Source organism: Pinus tabuliformis, chromosome 7, assembly GCF_031772625.1.
Source record: "Pinus tabuliformis cultivar Carrire ecotype Pingquan chromosome 7, CPIR1, whole genome shotgun sequence".
In the NCBI taxonomy this organism is placed as follows: Eukaryota; Viridiplantae; Streptophyta; class Pinopsida; order Pinales; family Pinaceae; genus Pinus; species Pinus tabuliformis.
In genome coordinates, this window is record NC_142293.1 from 1,045,494,749 (window position 1) to 1,045,514,274 (window position 19,526).

Sequence of the window (19,526 nt, forward strand, 5' to 3'; positions counted from 1 at the left end):
GACAGCTGATTTGACAGGGGGAGGCGTATGAAAAAAGAATATCTGCGATTTGGCACAATTTACATCCGTGCCAGAGGCTTCAGCAAAGTCATTGAGCAGGGATTTGAGGCAAGTGGCTTCCTGGGCTGAAGGATAACCAAAAAGAATGGTATCATCAACGAATTGCTGGTGGGAAGTGGCAGGGGAGTTATGAACTGAAAGACCCTTGAGTTGTTGAGATTGAAGAGCTTGTTTGATGTGACGTCCTAGCCCTTCTGGCATGAGAACGAATAGGAAGGGAGATAGGGGATCCCCTTGCCTGATTCCTCTTGATGGTTTGAAGGGCCTTGAAGGGATGCCATTCACCAGGATGGAGAACTGAGTGGAGTTTATTAGGCTCATGACCCAGCGGATCCACATGGAACTGAAACCAAAAGCTTTTAACATTTGTTGTATGAAGGTCCAGCTGAGTTTATCGAAAGCTTTAGAAAGATCTAGTTTAAGAAGCATACCTGCTTGCTTTGAATGTTTGAGGGAGTGTATGATCTCGTACGTGAGGAGAATGCCGTCCATGATTTTTCTGCCCTCCACATAGCCTGACTGTTCCTGAGATATGAGCAGCGGTAGCAAAGGCTTCAGCCGATTAGCCACTACTTTAGAAACGACCTTGTATATCACATTACAAAGTGCAATCGGCCTATATTTGTCAGGCGTAATAGCGTCCTCCTCCTTGGGGATTAGGGCTATAAAGGTTGTGTTGAGAGAGGGCAGCATCTAGTGGAGGGCTCTCGATTCTTCCACAATTTGCCATACCTCTTGTTTAATCAGCTCCCAAAAGGTATGAAAGAATGTGGAGGTAAATCCGTCTGGTCCAGGTGCCTTTCCTTCTTTCAGCTGGAACATCGCTTCATCCACCTCCTGAGGTAGTATTGGGCGGAGGAGAATCTCATTGTGTTCTTCCTTGATGATTCTAGGCACATTGTTAGTAATTTTTTCAATTGCTAGCCTTCTGTCTCCCTCCGGCTCTTGAAGGATCTGGTTGAAGTGATTGCGAAATTCTTCCTCTGTTTCCTCATGCTTTTCTATTTTCTCTCCTCCTTGCTTCTGGATAAACGAGATGTTATTGTGCATTCTTCTTTGAATGGTGGTTCTGTGGAAGAATTTGGTATTGCGTTCTCCTTCCTTCAACCATCTTATTCGGGACTTTTGTTTCCAATAAACTTCCTCATGCTTCTGCCTTTCCTGAAGTTGTCTGTGGATGCGTCGTTCCTGTTCGAGGGTCCCTTCAGTGTGTCCCTCTGTAGTTATCTTCTGATGGAGGTCCGTTAATTCCCGATTGAGATCTTGCTGAGCTTTGAAGATATCTCCAAAGGTTTCTCTGTTCCATCGCTTTAAGTGGCCTTTAAGGTACCGGAGCTTCTGTTGGAATTGGTACATCTTAGACCCTTCTGGAGGAGTGAAGGAAGTCCATGTGGTTTTGACGAAGTCTTTGAACTCAGGGTGCGTGAGCCAGAATCCTTCGAAGCGGAAGGGTCTTCGCGTTTGATCACCGGGTCGCTGCCATTGAAGAGCAATTGACCAATGGTCCGAGCCAGTATGCTGAAGTATTGCGGCTGTAAAGTCTCCTCCCATGTGAATCGCATTATCTGAGATAAGGATGCGATCTAGTTTGGATTCGATTTGGTGTTTTCCAGCTCTGCGGTTGCTCCATGTGAACGTTCCATTGCAGAAAGGCACATCTAAGAGGGAGGTGTTTTGAATGAAATCCTTGAAGTGGGTGGTTTCTTGTTCCAGCCTGTTTCTCCCCCCTATCTTCTCTTCTATCTTGGTGATCATGTTAAATTCCCCTCCAATTATCTAGAGTGGGTGCCTTCTGTCGTTGTTCAGTGCCTCGATGGTGTCTAGAAGTGCTATTTTGCTTCCTGTGTCCTGTGGGAAGTATACATTTGAGAGATTGCCATGAACGTTCGTGCCCAAAATATGGAAGGTTTCCTGTATCAGGTGGTGATAGGCATGGAAATCTGAGAGGTCTATTGCTTGAGTATTCCATGCAATAGCTAACCCCCCTGACGCTCCTGATGCATCTACCGCAACTGAGCGGCAACCTGGCCAAGCCTTTGTGAGGATACTGCCTAAAGTAGTACTATTACATTTGGTTTCCTGGAGGAAGCATATTTGCGGCTTCTCCATTTTAATCATGTTTTTCAGCATTCTAAGTTTCCCTCGGCTATTGAGCCCCCTTAAATTCCATTAGACCAGCTTCATAGTTCAACTATTTGCAGTGGGTTTGTAATACTTTGTCAATTTCGCATACCTGCCTGAGTCTAACAGGAGTTTCCCAATCTCGATGGTTCTCTGTAGATCTGTTTTCCTTCCTCTCTTTTTGGTTTCCTTTGGGGGTTGGCTTCCATCCCACTGGCTTCCTGGCTGAATCCCTAGTTGTTGCTGCTGATAAGCTCTTGAAATGACTACCTCCAGCTTATTGAGTTGGGATTCAGATATGCTGTCATATGCCTTTGTTTTGCATGCTAGCTCCAGTTCTAGAATGTCCAGGCCATGCAGGTCTATGCTTTCAGGTTCTTCTTCCATTTGTTGCACCTGACTGCCCTCTTCCTCATTTAGCTTTGAGCTAGAGGGAGGGTCTAGCTTTCCATCCACATCCATTTCCTTGTCTTTCTCTGCCTGTTCCTCCCTATCTCCGGATGGGAAGTCATGGGTGATCTCGGGGTAATGGCGTTTAGGGGGGAGGTTGGGGGAGGAGGGGGGCGGAGGAAGATGGCTGGGAGGGGTGGGAATCAGAGATCGGGGGAAGATCTTTGGAGGACTGAGCTAGGACTTCGAAACTATTCTTAGAAGCTTGGCCGCTAGTTCCATTTTGCTGGGGCTTTTGCCCATTAGAGGGTTTCTTATGTGCTCGCTTTCGGCTAGGGGCTTTAGTAAAGCCATCTTGGGTGGTTGAGAACGAAGGGTCCTGAGACGTGGCTTTGGCATTCAAGGGACAATCATGGAATAGGTGCCCAAGAGCGTGGCATCTCCTGCAGTGGAAGGGCACATGCTCATAGTCCAAGGGTTGGATCCACTCTTCATCCTAGTAGGAGAGAGTTACTGATTCTCGTAATGCTTCATTCAGCCTCATGAAGACACATATGCGAGCATATGAGATGAATCTGTGCATTTTGGTCTCTTCTGCTGTCCTGATGTATTCCCCTAATCCATTTCCAATCTTCCTGAGTGTATCCTCGTCCCAGTATTCGTCTGGAAGTCCATACATTTGGATCCAAACTGGTGCCCAGGTGAGGTCTTTTTTATCCAGGTTGAATCTTGGTATCCAGTCTCTCATGTACAAACCCGCTGCGTTGAAGAAATGAGGCCCTGTTCCCAACACCCTGAGTTTGTCCTCCATGCAGTAAAAAATTGCTGTGAAGAAGCCCTTCGTCCCTAGCTGCAGGGTGACGTCTCCTTTCGGCTTCCATTTGGCAGCAATCCACCCATATAGGGCTCTTTCCGTTGGCCAAAACCCTATGAACTTCCCTATGATGGCGTAATCTCTCATGAACTCAATTCTAGCATCTATATGGTGCCCTGGTAGTTCTATTCTTGGCCTTTCTGTGGCTACTGGTTTACAGGTAGTTGAGGTTACCTTTGGCGCTTCCTCCGAGTTTTTCCCCTTGTCCTGAGTGACGCTAGCATGGCTTTGTCGTCCTCCTGATTTCTTGTTTTCTTGCTGTGGCCTATTTCCTTTGTTCAGGATCTCCCTGTCAATCGAACCAAACAGGAAAGCCTGTTCCGGGTCATGCTGCATTGGGGAGGGCTCTAATGCCCCCCCCTGCGGCTGTTCCATAGTGCCGGTCTAATGTTTTGTTGTTGCACTTTTCGCCCAGGGATACAATCTGGCTTGAGGGCAGAGCCTGCGCTACACAGTCTGCGTCGTCACAGCGTACAGCAAAACCCTAATCGCTTCAGTCGTCCGCTCCTCAGGTCTATGTTATATAGTTTTAATGTTAAGTGGAATGGAAGTTTCTTTTTAATAGTGTGAGAAACTTTTTAGTTTTTGTATTTCAATTCCTCCAATAGCATATTCCTAAAACAGAGTTAGCATTTGCATATCTTCTTAATATAGGATTAGTTTGTACTTTCTCTTCTCACGTTTTTGATAGAAACTTATGAACTCCTTCAACTAAAATGCATTAGATTATATATAGTATAAATATTTAGTAGAAAAGACTTCAGTAGGATTGAAACAATGATAAGTATTCACATCATATAGCGATCTTGAAAGATGGATTATTTTAAATTAATTTTAAATTATATATTTGATTTTTATTAACAAATAATTTATTTAATACTTAATTCACAATTTGTTTACCATGGTGATTCTTATCAATGTTTACCATATGTTACTAATTATGCTTAGTATGGGAGAGATGTTGCCATGTGCAAGGAAACATTAGATCAAAAAATAAAAATAAAAAAAAAATAAATCTGGATCTAATAAGAAAAATAATAAAAATAATAAATCTATCACAATGATTCCTCTTGAGTTGAGGGTTGCTAAGATGACTTTCCTATATTTAAGAAAAATAATAAAACTATGACAATGCTTCCCCTTGACTTGAGGGTTGTTATGACAAGCCTCAACTAGAATGTTATTGCATAGTTTAGTACCATTGAGGGTTTTTTGGAAGAAATTAAATCCAATATGAGAGTGAGGTAAAGGTGTTCCTTGTCCCTTACAATTTTTGCCATATACATTGATAAGCTAGAAAATTGTTCGGAAGATGCAAGTCGTATTGGGCTCATGCTTGTAAACAAGCCTCAAAATAAACTCCATGAAAAAAAATTGATTGCATCGATGTTGAATTCATTCATTTACACAAAAGTAAGGTAGGTACGAGTCAACTTTGTCTTAGTAACTTATTAACGGAAAAGTAAAACTATCAATTAACTAATATGGTACAAAATAATCTCGAATGAAACATTCCTCCCTTAATTAATTTCAAGGGACATTTGACATGCAATTTAACATTATGAATTTTCAAACTTTCCACGTCCTAGTACTTTGGTAAAAATATCTTCGATCTTCTCTAAAGTAGGAAAATGTGTAAGATGAATGCCTTCGGCCTCTACATAATGTCAAATCAAGTAATATTTGGTGTTGACATGTCTGCTTCGGTCACGAAATTTAGGATTCTTGGCTAATTGAATTGCAAAAGAGTTGTCAATGAATAAAGGAGACGAAGTATTTTATTTCTTCTGCAAATATTCAACTATTTTGCGAAGCTAAATTATTTCTTTTGTAGCTTGAGTTGTTGCAACATACTTGACTTAAGTGGTAGAATTAACAGGAACATATTGCGTTCATGATCTGCAAGTGATAGTTGTTGATTCAAGGATCATCAAACAACCAAAAGTTGACAGCCCATGCTCCTTATCTCCATCAAAATCTGAATTTGAATAACCAATGTAATTGTAGTCTGAAACTTTGGAATATTTGATGCCATATGACTGACTGCTTTCTAAATATTTGAGCACTCATTTTGCTTGTTGTCATCCAATGGCCTTCAAGGGTTGTAATGTTGAGTTGGTAGCGATCATTTAAGCGCTATATTTTTGGAAGGAGGTTTGTCCTTATGAGTGATCACAATGGATTGAGGTACTTATTTTATCAACCTAATCTAAATTCCAGTGAAGCTAGATGGTTAGTTACTCTCGGTGAGTTTAAATTCAAGATTAGGTACGTTAAGGGAAAAGATAACAGGATTGAAAATGCTTTTAGTAGAAGAGCATAGGTGAATTACATTGCAAAAGTGAGTTCTTATGGGACAAACTTGTAGGAGCGGATCTTGCAGCTAGTACACTAGGATGACAAGTACCAACAACTTAAGCATAGGTTACAACAACATGATACACGTAATAGGGATGAGAAGTATCATCTCAAATGGCTTGGTAAAATTAAGAAACAAGATTTATGTGTCGGATGATGGCGAGATTAAGAATCTTATCTTGAGGGAATTTCATGTTAAGCTATATTCAAGTCACCCGAGATATCAAAATACATTGACAACAATTTAGAAATTCTATCATTGACCAAACTTGAAGAAATAAATGGTTGAGTTTGTTGCGAGATGTTTGGATTTCCAGTAGGTAAAAGTAGAGTGTAAGAATCTAGGTGATTTATTGTAGCCAATTATGATTGCATAATCGAGGGAGGTCACTTCCATGGATTTCATTACAGGTTTTCTGAGGACATTAAAGCAACATAATTCCATCATGGTTATGATTGACAAGTTAAGTAAGGTAGCTCACTTCATTTCAATTAAGTCTATGAATTCGGCAAGTGAGGTAGCTCATATTTTCATGAGGTAGATAATGAGATTTCATGGTGTTCCTAAGAAGATTTTATTTTATAGAGATGCCAATTTCACTTCCAGGTTTCGGAAGGAGTTGTTTCCAGGCCTAGGGATAGAGTTAGCCTTTATAACAAATTATCATTCATAGATAGATGGATAGACATAGAGGGTTTATGGGATTCTTGAGGACATGTTGAGGATGTATGTTATGCATCAACATAAGAAGTGGGAAGAGCATATTCCACTAGTATATTTTGCTTATAACAATGGATATCAAGAGTCCTTGAGGATGAGTCCATTTGAGACAATTTATGGATACAGTTTTAGTTGGAGTGATTAAGTGAACAAGGTATGGATTGGACTGGACATGTTGGAAAAAATCGAACAAGAAATGCAAGTTATCAAGAAGAATCTAAATGCAGCACAGGATAAGTAGAAGAGTCATGTAGATCAACTAATCAAAATCGAGATAGGAGCAAAAATTTTCTAAAAAATCAAAGTGCTCATAATCGCTCAAAACTTGAACGACCACGTCTCAGCGATATGATCCCAAGATAGCTTGTTTCACTCAAAACAGAGCTCGTATGAGAAAGATAGAGACTTTTGTCCGCTTTCACAAACAGAGAAAATTTTGGGTACAGGGTTGATTGGAACGTTGACTTGGCATCCGTACAGCCCAGTCAGCAAAAATAATATTCCAAGGAATAGTCCCAAAATATTCCCATAGGTGGCTCTATCAAGTTGTGACAAACGTCAGCATGTACTTGGTCAAAGGAATTTGTGAGGACCAATGAGAGGCTGACATGTGACAAGCCTAGGGGCCGCCACGTGCCCTCTCAAAGGTCATGTAAACATATTTGGAAGGTCTTCAGAATCGAACCACGACCTCACCCAGACAAGCACCGTGCTTTACCGCTATACCAAAACTGTTTTTCTTAACCAACTATGGGCACGATTTTCATTTAAAGAGTTAAAATGTGGCAGTTGGGTAAAGAGTGGGCCAACCCCTACCGCATGTGACCAACACCGTAACTGGAGGTCGATACTTATTGCTAACCATGCGCTTAATGTGACAAGTGGAGTTTAACGGTAATTAAACCATCATTATCACTTAATTAAGTGCAGATTTAGTTGGTGGCAGTTTTGGCAGGTCCAACAAATCCAACATTGCTCCATTTTTGGCAGGTTTAACTGGAGTCTCTACAGATTTGGTGGCATTTTCCTAGGGAAAACTGAAGAGCCGCAGCTTCTTCAAAATTCGACCAATTTTGGCTAAAAAAGAGTCATTCCTAGATGATTTGGATTCTCTAAGTACAATGGAATAGGTTGTGGAGGCATAAGGCACTTATGTACGTGATTTTTCTATATTGAAGTTTAAGAAAACCTAGGGCCACCAAGAGAGGAAGTCAAGGCTAGATCAACTAAAGTCTAATTACAGAGCTTGAGTAGTCATTTTTTGGGTTTTTCTGTCTTCTAAATCCAATGGAGAAGGTTGCAAAGCCATTGGAGCACTGAATGTGCATGTAATTAGAGAATTGACCAATAATCCGAAGAGGGCCTAGCCATTGGAGTAGGTCCAAAGAGATGTAGCCCAAAAGGGGTGAAATCCTTTATCATCTTTTTGTTATGAGTTGCTACTTATCTACAATTTACTTGTTATATATGCTTTTTAAAGAACTAATTAACCTCATAAATTTCTCATAAAAGGCACTCAACACTTGACACATAATTCCTCACATTTTTTGTTAATTTGAGATGATACTAAACACATTTTTTTTAAATACTGATGAGGGATCTTGCATATAATTAGCAAATTTTCCCAACATTTAGATAAAGTAGGTATCAAAGAATTGTTAGCTCATTTTAACCCTGAGATGGTTTTCCAAGGTTAGTTAGAAAATTAGTTATTGGTTTTGTAGTTGTGCAAGGAGAATTTAACTGTGTGCAAATTTATGCGCGTAAGCTGAAGAAGGGAGATGGTTTGAGATGCTTCTTTGGTGAGAAACGTTTTGAATATTTGTGAAGATTTTTGATGCATTACAGGTGTGATGGAAGCTTCAACAAGTGATGTTTCTAATCCATCTTCCTTAGCAAGACTCTTTGATTTAGAGATGTTGCAAGAGCTTATCATCATGAGAGATATGGTGCAAGAGATGAATGAAGATACGAAGGAGAACACTATATTTGAAGAGGAGTTGATGACCATGAAGGAGGAGAAGAAAGAGCTTCTTGAAAATATGCATGACATGGAGATTCAAATTCATGATGCCAAGGAAAACCTAGCCAAGTATGTTAATGAAAATGAGGTATGCAATTCAAGTTTATATTCAATTTCCTCTCAAAATGAATGTTTTGGTGCTTTTGACAAACACACTAGAGGAATAGGGTCCAAATTATTGATGAAGATGGGTTATGAAGGTAAACGGTTAGGCAAAAATGCAAAAGGCATAGTTGAGCCAATTGTTGTTGAGGAAAGGCCCGGGTATTTGGGTCTTGGTTATGACAACATGATGGAGAATGCTCCAAAGTCAAGGAGGCACATGAAGGTGTTCCAAGAAGGACTTTAATTACATGTTCATTACCTCAAGCTTGTGAAGTTTGTGTTCACAAGGAATGCAAAGTTTTTATACCCACTTTTCAAGAAGATGCTCATCAGCGTGAGGATGTTGAAAGCTCTAAGGTAATTGAAACCATTGTTGGTATTCCAAAGAGAGCCAATACCTCATCAAATTCACCTCTTCAAGAAGGAAACAAAGGTGAATGTGCAAGGTATAAATCTACCTTTAATCAAGTTTCTTTTGATTATGATAAACATGGTAAATCTTCACATAGGATTTGGAGAACATTTACATGTTCCTTTTTTGGGTTGAATAACAATATTGTTTTGAGGTGTTGGAAGATGATAGACATACAGATGAAACTTTCAAAACAAAAGAGACAAAAATCCAAAGGTCTATTGGATGATGGAAACCATGTTGAAAAGAAGATGCAATTATTTTGCACTCATTACCATAAGCAGGGTCTTCTTGTAGACAAATGTTGGACTTTGCATCCAACAAGTCATCCATGACATTTGAAGAAGGTGGAGATAGATTTTGGCAAGAATGGAAAAGGGAATTCCATAATTGATGTGGGTCAGGATGATACACATGATGAATTGCAGCTGAAAGAAGCGCCATTGAAATGATTTGGAAAGAGATGGTTAGATTTCTTAACCAATTAAGGCCTTCCATTTATTTTGATAATTGATGCAAATTTTTCCTTATTGATGCATTTCCTTGTTATTTGGATGCATTTATTTTCTCCTGAAAGTATGTTGCATATTGCATGAAGCAAGATGTTGGAAAAGTAGAGTTATGTTGACTCAGATGCAGAAAAGATGGAAATTTGCAAATAAAAATTTGCATGCATGTTGCATTCTTGAACTTGCATGTTTATGCCAGGAAGGTGTTCAAAAGTGGAGTATGTTGACTCACTTTATTGCAACCAATTTGGTTATTCCAGCTCTTCAAGTACTCATACATACCAATGGGATTCTTGTACTTGTGATTGTACTTGTGAGAGTTGAGAATTATTATGCATGCATGAGAGTTTGTGTCTGTGAACAATGGAATTTTTAATAGTTTCATTGTGCTTGAACATGCGTGAGTGATTGACTTGTGTTGGTTGATTGCTTTGTTAACATGTATGTTGTCAACTTGAGAATGTTGATCATTTGCACATGCATGAGTGTCAACTTATGTGGTCGATTGATTGTTACATGTATGTTATATCGACTTGGAAGATTTGATTTTGTCTTCAAAGATGAAAGGGAGATTTGACAAATTGTTTCATGAGAATGTAGAATTCTTCTTGTAAATCATTAAGTTGTTGTACATGTTTTTGCTGGACTTGAAAGTCAGTTGTTTGAAGAAGCATGTTTTGTTGACTTGTGTTTAGTAGATGGTTTATACACCAAGATGTAAGAGTACATGGGGATGTCCACATGATGTAACATTTGTTTCTTTGAAGAAACAAAAGGAAGAGTTCATCAAGTTATATTCTTGCATGAGTGTTTTTCAAGGTTAATGGTGTTTCTTGTGACAAGATGTCGCAGGATTTTGGAAGGTCCACGCTTGAGCAAGAGGCCCATGATTAGCCTTCATTCTCAAATAATGACATGAGTAGCATGTGAATACTGGAGGATGATCGAATCAAGAAGCGAAAGTGGACAAAATTGCCAACAAAAATTTCACCCATTGTAGACCATTTGATGTGTTGACACTAAGAAGTGAAAGAGATGGTGGATGCATTCTTCTAGATGTGGAATTTGGAACCCTGGAGGTAAAAGAATGGTCATTTATTTTCTTGTTATTATTGATATTGTAACTCATTGTTGTATTTCACTCAGATGGTGTTATAGACATTTTTGTGCCTAACAGCATAGAGCATGAAATGTCAATAATATGAGGGATCCAAAGTCCCTAAACATGTTGTTCTTACCCTTAGAGGAACAAGGTCAGCAAACCACAGCACTGAAAATCAGTTCTCCACCTGAAAACACTTAAAAACAAGCTATTTCTGGATCATGTCAGCTGCTCTACTAAGCATCTGCGCTGAATGTCAACTGCTCCACTTTGTACCTGCGCTGAATGTCAAATCTAATGAAGGCTACCTGCGCTGGGCGAGATTGGCCAAGTGGCACAGTCATTCTGCAAGGTGTCAATTGCCTAGGAAGCTTCCAAACTGACACTTGGGTCAAGGAATTCGCCTTGTGATGAGTAAGAGGGTCTTGATCTCCAAGTGGAAGCAAGAATCTCCAAGTGGACTCAAGAACTGAAGAATAACTGAAGTGGGAGAGGACACTAGTCAGCTTCATGCCAGTCTCAAGATGACTCATCCTTTCTCCAAAACCCTATATATAGATCTCTCTCATGAGGTCTAGGGAGGCTGGAATTTTGTGCAAGTAAGGAAGTGTTGTTGGTTTGAGTATAGAACTATTGGGTGATTTGCTTGAAGGAGGTGAAGAGGAGATTTCTTTCTGCTGGGAGGTGTTGCTGGATTGGGCCTATTATGGTTGTAACTCTCTCAGAACTTTGCTTCTTCTATTAATAAAGTATTTGAGGTTCTTCTATATGCATGTGTCTCTATGGTAAATTGATGCGTGTATATTTGATTTATGCTAATCCCTGAATCGATTATGGATGTATGCTTCTTGTAGTTTCCTTTTCTTGTGCTTTTACAGGATCTTTGTGTAGCTGGGCTGGTGAAAGAGCAAGGAGCTAGGAGCAAGCAGCAAAGAGGGAAGATTGGATCAACCATTAGCGCAAGATAACGGTTAGTAGATCCTCTTTCTCTTCTCTCTCTCATCTCATAAAGAAGTAATCTTGAATAGCTTTGCATTCAGTTGTTGTTGAGGTACTATCACCCTTAGAGTGGGATAGGGTCATTCCGTATTGGATACTTTTCCCAACAACAAATTGGCGACTCCGCTGGGGATCGTATCTTGTTGGTTGTTTGTGTTTTTGCTATTCATTTCATAAACAAAGGGAGTACCGAATCGAACTGTATTTGGATCTTTCAAATACAAAGTAGAGGGCAGCTACTCTAGCTCAGTTTCTGGGCAAGTTTATGATTTGAAGAGCTGATCCACAAGGACTCTAATAAGCTCTTAGTGATAGCTTTTCATCCTCCTTTCCATCCCTTAGTGTGTCCTTGACTGATAGCTTCTGATTTGAGCAAAAACTGTGAATTTTTGAGCAATCTGTGACCCGGAAACCAAGAGAAACGAAAGTTTCGTTCTTCAGTGCAGGCTGTACAAAGGCTGTCTGCATTTTAGCGCAGTTCCCGAAGGGGCTACCTGCGCTGAAGGTCAAACAGGCAGTGTTCCACCTGCGCTGGACCAGTCTTGCCTTGAGCTACTGGGGTTTCCTGTTGTTTCTTGCCTTGTTTTCACTCTTGTTTTGCTGTTTGTTACCAGTCAATGTGCCTATCTGAAACCAACTTTCCTTGTCACTATTCCGCCTCGGTTGTATAAAGAAACTGTGTTTGTTCTTTTGTATTTCTTGTGTCATTTACAGTTTCCCATAACGAAAGTGAACTAGTCTTGTTGTGGCCTCTTAGATCTAGACCTGTGATTAGGTGTCATTTTGATCTTAAGAGTTAGTTTGTTTGTTGTTCATAGCTGATTGATCTGCCGCTTTCGTCATATGGTTTGAATTTATATATTTCTAGTGTCGAAACAAGTAAATCTTAAGGTGTCTTTTGATTTTGGACAAACTTGTTTGCTTTCGCTTGAAATTGAATTCAAAGTTATACAACAGCTTTCTTTTTTCATTTCACCAACATTAAGAAAGAGAAAAGAAATACTTGCATTGTGCATGTGCATTATGACAGTTTGCATGTTGATTTAGGGAAAATGCATTAGTGTGTGCTCTATGATCTGTGTGAAAAGGTGTTATCTTTCTTTTCCCTCAGTAGTTAAGGTTTTCAAAGTTGAAAGATTGAAAAGCGTGCTTATCATCTTAGACTGCATTCAGGAGTGTTACTATACATCTCGTGGTGATCCATAAAGGCAAACTGCTAAACAAGATCAACCTTAAAATAAATTGAATTTACATAACAACGCATTGAAACATAATGCAAACACATAGAGGTCTAAGCTAGAGACGTGTTCCGGCGTCGTTAAACGTGATATCTTAGCGTTGAGTGGTTGGGTGATTCCTCCATGGTGAAGCGATAAGTATCAATACGGACTTGTGCTCCCACGTACCGTCGCGTATATATTGGGAGACCCCTATAGGATCAAAGCCCTTATCCATAGGAAACAGTGTCGGCCGCCCTACTGATCGCAATGCAGTGAACACAGCATTCACGAAGATCGACCACTCGTACCGTAAAACGTATTCTGTGGTTTTGCGAAAGGTTTGGCACACCCTCTGCCTAGAACTCCAGAGCAGTTTCTTTTGGCCTTTTTCAAACTCTATAACTGAAAAAGTCCATCTGAGCATTTGTCACTTCGGGCTCGTTAAAACATCGAAGGAGACTAGAGTCATCTTTAGCTTTTTCTCGACTCTTAAAAAGTGAAAAAGCAAGTTGTGTCTAAGCGTCGTTATAAAATTTATTTTAAACGGAACATAATCACCTCCTATTCCTGCGTTGATCTTTAAGTTGAGAACATGGAGCGCCCCAACCAAGGAATTCCACATGATGGAAATCCTAGTCCTTTCTCCTCTTGGGGAGAAGTTGGTGCGCCCCACATGGCCACATTGTCGCTTCCAGGACTGACAATTGGCCTGCCTATTTGGCTATTCTCAACTAATGTAGTTCAGAACACCATGGTTCCTGAGCAGTCGAGTCAACAGTTAGATGAGTCTAGAGCCTCCCACCAGCCTTCTACTTCCTCTAACCCTTCCTCCAATCCTTCATCTTCGAAAGGTAGAGCCGGAAAAAGCCAAGCTCCCATGGAGAAGAAGGAAAAGAAGAAGAAAGAGAAGAAGAAGAAGGAGCCTAAGGCGACTGGGGGCAAGCAAAAGACATCTAACAAAAACCCACACATAGCACAGACCGGGCCTAAATCGCCATGTGTCATATGTAGAGGCGACCACTTCCATAGGGAGTGTCCCTGTATTACCCGGATACTAAGGGACTGGTCCCCTCGGTTGCACAATTCGGGAGCATCAACCTCTGATAGCCAGGTTGAGTGCTTACCGTCAACCAGCGAAAGTGAAGGTTCAAGACAAAAGGGAGGAGCTAAATTCCCCTGTAGACTGTGTGAAGGCGATCACGCCATCCACCATTGTCCCTTCTTAGACGAAGCGAAGAGAGTTTTGGAATATCGTCCGGTTTCACCGTTGAGACTTCCTCCTGGATACGAAAAACTTGTGCCAAGTCCTTCGTTGGTTGAAAACACAGCTGGCCCGCTCAAGTGGTCAGCTGAAGCGTCAGTCATTGAAAATGAACCTACTGAATCCAGACCAGACGAAATTCTAAAGGTCGATACGGCAGTTGACCCGGTTCTTCCTTCAGAGGTTTCATCCTCAAATGACACCGTCACTGAAGATTCATCTTCAAATGACACCCTCACGGAAGAGAATAAGGATGACACCATCCAGATTCTTTTCATCAACACAGATTCTGATGAGCATCAGGGCAATGTGCCCATTCCTTTATCGTAGGAAGGAACATCGTCAGGATCGTATCCGGCCGTATATTCGGTCCCACCACCAAGCAACCTGGTTGTGTCCTTTGATTGGAACCAACTAGGCAGACCCCAGTTACCAGCCAGTATACCATTCAGAATCATAGTCCAAATTTATAGAATGGTGATGGCTGGAACTATCATTGATGAAGGGGCATCTGTGAGTATCCTTTCCTCTGTTGCTTGGAAAGCATTGGGTTCCCCGACGCTTTTGCCTGAGATAAGAAATCTCTCGGGCTTTGATAAAGGAACCAGTCGACCGTTAGGGATCCTCCCCAATGTGCCTGTTACATTGAAAGGGAAGACCGTTCAAATGAACGTGATGGTCGTCCAAGGACCCTTGGATTATAACCTACTCCTTGGACGGGACTATATATATTGCATGGGAGCTATAGTCTCCTCACTCTTTAGAGTAATGTGTTTTCCACACGAAGGAAGGGTGGTCAAGCTCGTAGACCAACTTTCATTTCCGGGATCACGCATCGCAAATAGTCAAATACCAATCCTCAATGGTCTATTTACTCAAGAAATGTCTCCACCCCCAGTCCTCCTTCCCGATGAGTGCGAGTGATTCGGAAAGATGGGACTGGAACCCAGGGGGCATGCATCCTGGTCTGCTTCGGGCAGAGGAAACCTTGGGTATAGGGTAGAATTTCCGCGAAAGAATATGACTAGTCCGTACCCCGTCCGTATTTGGAAGAGGGGTTGTTCTGGAATAAGGTTCTTTTGTCAAGGTTATGTGTTTGACGAGTTTTAGTCATTCACCATTGTCTACTATGGGAGACAGTGCCGAAGAAAGAGATTGATTTGCGGCAGCAAATAGAACCATCTTTGGGTAACCAGAAAGAGGTAAGCCTCTCTCGATTAAAACAAATGTTTTGGCGGAGGGTAAGTAGAGGTAACCTTGAAACTCTGTTTTATACCTGGGGGCATGCAACCTTTTGGAATGCAAGCAAGGGACGACTATTTATTTTTTAAATTTTTAGGTCCTCCCTTTAAACCTGTAGGTCTAACCCTTTAAACTCGTAGGATTAGCCGTTTCCAAACTTGCATGAAGAAAGGATGAGAGGGAGCATAGCTTTGGTAAGGCGCAAGCTCTATAAAAAATGGGATCTTTCAGGAGACATTCTTATCTTATGACTGGTATATCGAGCAGTTTTAGCATAAAGTTCATGCTCGTTAAAAAATAAACGCAAGTTCGAGCAGTTTTACCGCGGAATTTATGCTCGTTAAAAAATAGAAAAGCGTGAGCAAGGGTTCCCACCAGAGTTCAAGCTCATTAAAAAATGAACCTATCCCGGTAAATAACCATTGTGATCGTAAATTTATTAGCCATAAAAGCCTTGGTCGTGTTTGCACTTGCCACCTCCATTTCATTTGGCCGATCGTTCACCCCCATGTGATTGTTTACCCATTTTGAGGAACAGCTGCGAAGAGTGATTTCACTTAGCCATCCTTGTGACACTGCCGTGATTGGAAAATTCCAAACTGTACCTGGAATCTGCTGCTATCCCTGTTTATCACTCGTTCCTTAGAAGACGAGTCTTCTTTGAGATCTTTTCAATTGACTCATAAAATATGAAAAGTTTGCCGAGTTTTGGCCTTCCAGCTCGGTAAAAGTACCGGAAGAGCTATCCCTCCTCTAGATTTTAATCTTTTTGGACCTGAGGGATTATTACACAAAAATGTCGAGCGCTTGTTTTATTCGGCTCGTTAAAGTTATCAAAAATTCATCCCTTCTGTATTGTTTTATACTTTTTCAGACTTAAGGGATTAGATGACGAAAAAGGAATTTTGGAGTTAACTTTCTGTACCTTTTCAGACTCTCTAAAAATGAAAAGGACCGAGTTGTCTTTGTCGCTAGACTCGTTAAAATGACTAAATAGCAACAAACTTGTCTTTAGACAAGAACGAGTTTCCCTATCGCTAGGCTCGTTAAAACATAGCGATGGGCTTGCCCGAAGGGCAGGTTATAGAACAAGCATATGTTATCCTCCTCAAGCTTGACAGAAATAAAGAGGTACTGGTCAGAAATGACTGGGGAAAAATTGGGAGAACCTCAAAGCTTTAATGGTAGCAAGTCGCTCTTGAACATGACACTTTGTCCTCCGTATCACATCGGGTTGGGTTGTTTCATTCACCGGTCTCATCTCCATGGTCTTCGCCAAACCATCCGTATTTGGGGTAATGCTACTGATCCATCACATCAGTGTCGTTATATGTTCAAGAGATGTTGTTCAGAACGAGTCAACCGTGTTCCATCCACTGCCATACATTATCCTTCATCCACCCATGATCGCCACCCTGAATCATATCTCACAGATTGTTTTCACCTCCACTAAAATCATTAGCTCCGTTCCGTGTCACTGATGTGGGATTCATTAAGGCCCTCCTTTGACGGATCGCTTCTTGTCGACTTCAGCTCATTATCCAAGAAGTTGATCTAGGAACACCCCCCCCAGTACTTTGAAGCTTGCATGCCTCAATGGCAAGTTTCTCACTTCCGGCGATAGGTATACATCAATGACCTTCGACCAGAAGATTTTGCGTGGTGTTCGACGCCAAGTCCTTTATTCACACCACGTGAATTGTACTGCAGTAACTTGAGGGTCATTATCATTATCGGTGATTCCTCTCGCGCTTGTTAACGGTTTACATTATTGACCGGTAATCAAGCGATGTCTTTCCATGTTCGACTTCAGCGCAATTCTCACATGGATCGACTTGTACTTAGAGTGAAGATCGAACGAGTTTGAAGACCCCGGATCTAGTTTCATCCATCCGGGCTGCGATATATATTCAGGAAATATGAAGGCATTTGATATGTACATTATTGCAGCAGATGATCATCCTACTCAAAGGATGATAATTTCAGCAGAGAATTATCAGTCTATCATCAGACGGTCGTCTGTTATATGTACCAAAATGAATTTATAACGCTGAGCATGGGAATGCCCGCCTCAGCTAGATCATGAAAGCAGAATGAAAATTAATGTATTGTATTGTATTTTATTGCAGGGCACCTCTCAGCGATTGAATGAACTTCGGATCCTCCTGATAAAGCATTTCACCCGATAAACGACCTCATACTTTAGGGGGCAACTGCTATAGACATTTTTGTGCCTAACAGCATAGATCATGAAATGTCAATAATCTGAGGGATCCAAAGTCCCTAAACATGTTGTTCTTACCCTTAGAGGAACAAGGTCAGCAAACCACAGCACTGAAAATCAGTTCTCCACCTGAAAACACTTAAAAACAAGCTATTTCTGGATCATGTCAGCTGCTCTACTGAGCATCTGCGCTGAATGTCAACTGCTCCACTCTGTACCTATGCTGAATGTCAAATCTAATGAAGGCTACATGCGCTGGGCGAGATTGGCCAAGTGGCACAGTCATTCTGCAAGGTGTCAATTGCCCAGGAAGCTTCCAAACTGACACTTGGGTCAAGGAATTCGCCTTGTGATGAGTAAGAGGGTCTTGATCTCCAAGTGGAAGCAAGAATCTCCAAGTGGACTCAAGAACTGAAGAATAACTAAAGTGGGAGAGGACACTAATCAGCTTCATGCCAGTCTCAAGATGACTCATCCTTTCTCCAAAACCCTATATATAGATCTCTCTCATGAGGTCTAGGGAGGCTGGAATTTTGTGCAAGTAAGGAAGTGTTGTTGGTTTGAGTATAGAACTATTGGGTGATTTGCTTGAAGGAGTTGAAGAGGAGATTCCTTTCTGCTGGGAGGTGTTGCTGGATTGGGCCTATTATGGTTGTAACTCTCTCAGAACTTTGCTTCTTCTATTAATAAAGTATTTGAGGTTCTTCTATATGCATGTGTCTCTATGGTAAATTGATGCTTGTATATTTGATTTATGCTAATCCCTGAATCGATTATGGATGTATGCTTCTTGTAGTTTCCTTTTCTTATGCTTTTACAGATCTTTGTGTAGTTGGGCCAGTGAAAGAGCAAGGAGCTAGGAGCAAGCAGCAAAGAGGGAAGATTGGATCAACCATTAGCGCAAGATAACGGTTAGTAGATCCTCTTTCTCTTCTCTCTCTCATCTCATAAAGAAGTAATCTTGAATAGCTTTGCATTCAGTTGTTGCTGAGGTACTATCACCCTTAGAGTGGGATAGGGTCATTCCGTATTGGATACTTTTCCCAACAACAGATGGGATTAACTTGGAAAAGTGATTTCCAAAGAGAAGCTTGCATCGAATGCATGTGTTGCAAAGGAGGAACATGATTCTTAGTGGGAAGGCTATTAGTTAGCTTTCCAATCACTAAGAGATCACTTTGCTACAGAAGGGTGTTTAATCAGCAAGTAGCCAATAAGTGTTGGATTGGGTCAACAGTAAAAGGAGAACATTGGTTGAAGTGCCAAGCCATTTGCAAGGCAAGGCATGTCAGTGAAACAAAGTGGTTGTCATGGAGATTTTTCCAAGTAGAACCAGTTGATAAACATGGGAAGGAGAAGAGTATTACTCTCATCATATAACCAACTTTTGTGGGTCCAAACTCCTGTCAGTGGGAAGGAGTGATCGGAATCTGGATTAGGGGCAATTTTTTTTCTCAAAAGTCAAAGTGCTTAGAATCACTCAAATCTTGAGTGACCACGTCTGTCTTGGTGATATGATACTATTAGGCCCCTATACTAGTAATGTAACCCCATATTGTTATTAGTACAACCCACTTATTATATTGATGTACCCATGTAGTGCCCATATTGTTACTATTGTGCCCTATAGAAGCCCACCATTGTTATTATTGTGCCCTTACATTATTATTGTTATGTCGGCTCTGATTATGTTATGACCCCTTAGACTCCTATATATAGAAAGGAGGTCTTTTCATTTGTATCATCCAAGAATTGTTCATTTATGTAATGTAAAGGAGGTTGCCCCCTCGAAGACGCTGAATTCTAAGGTGTTGATTTATCTTTTCTATCTTTTCTTGAGCTGGTTTCATAACAGATACCAACAAAACTCGTTTCACTCAAAACGGAGCTCGTATGAGAAGGATA

The 19,526-nt window shown here is 40.9% G+C and overlaps 1 protein-coding gene across 1 annotated transcript; it reads right to left on the reverse strand.

Moving 5' to 3' along the window:
* Nucleotides 1-753: 753 nt before the first annotated feature.
* Nucleotides 754-1,815, reverse strand: LOC149251252 (uncharacterized). Its single transcript, XM_089453836.1, has 2 exons — nt 1,201-1,815; nt 754-1,083 (listed from the first exon to the last, which is right to left on the reverse strand). Exons 1-2 carry the CDS (start codon nt 1,813-1,815, stop codon nt 754-756), a joined length of 945 nt encoding a protein of 314 aa, XP_089309962.1.
* Between the last annotated feature and the right edge of the window lie 17,711 nt (nt 1,816-19,526).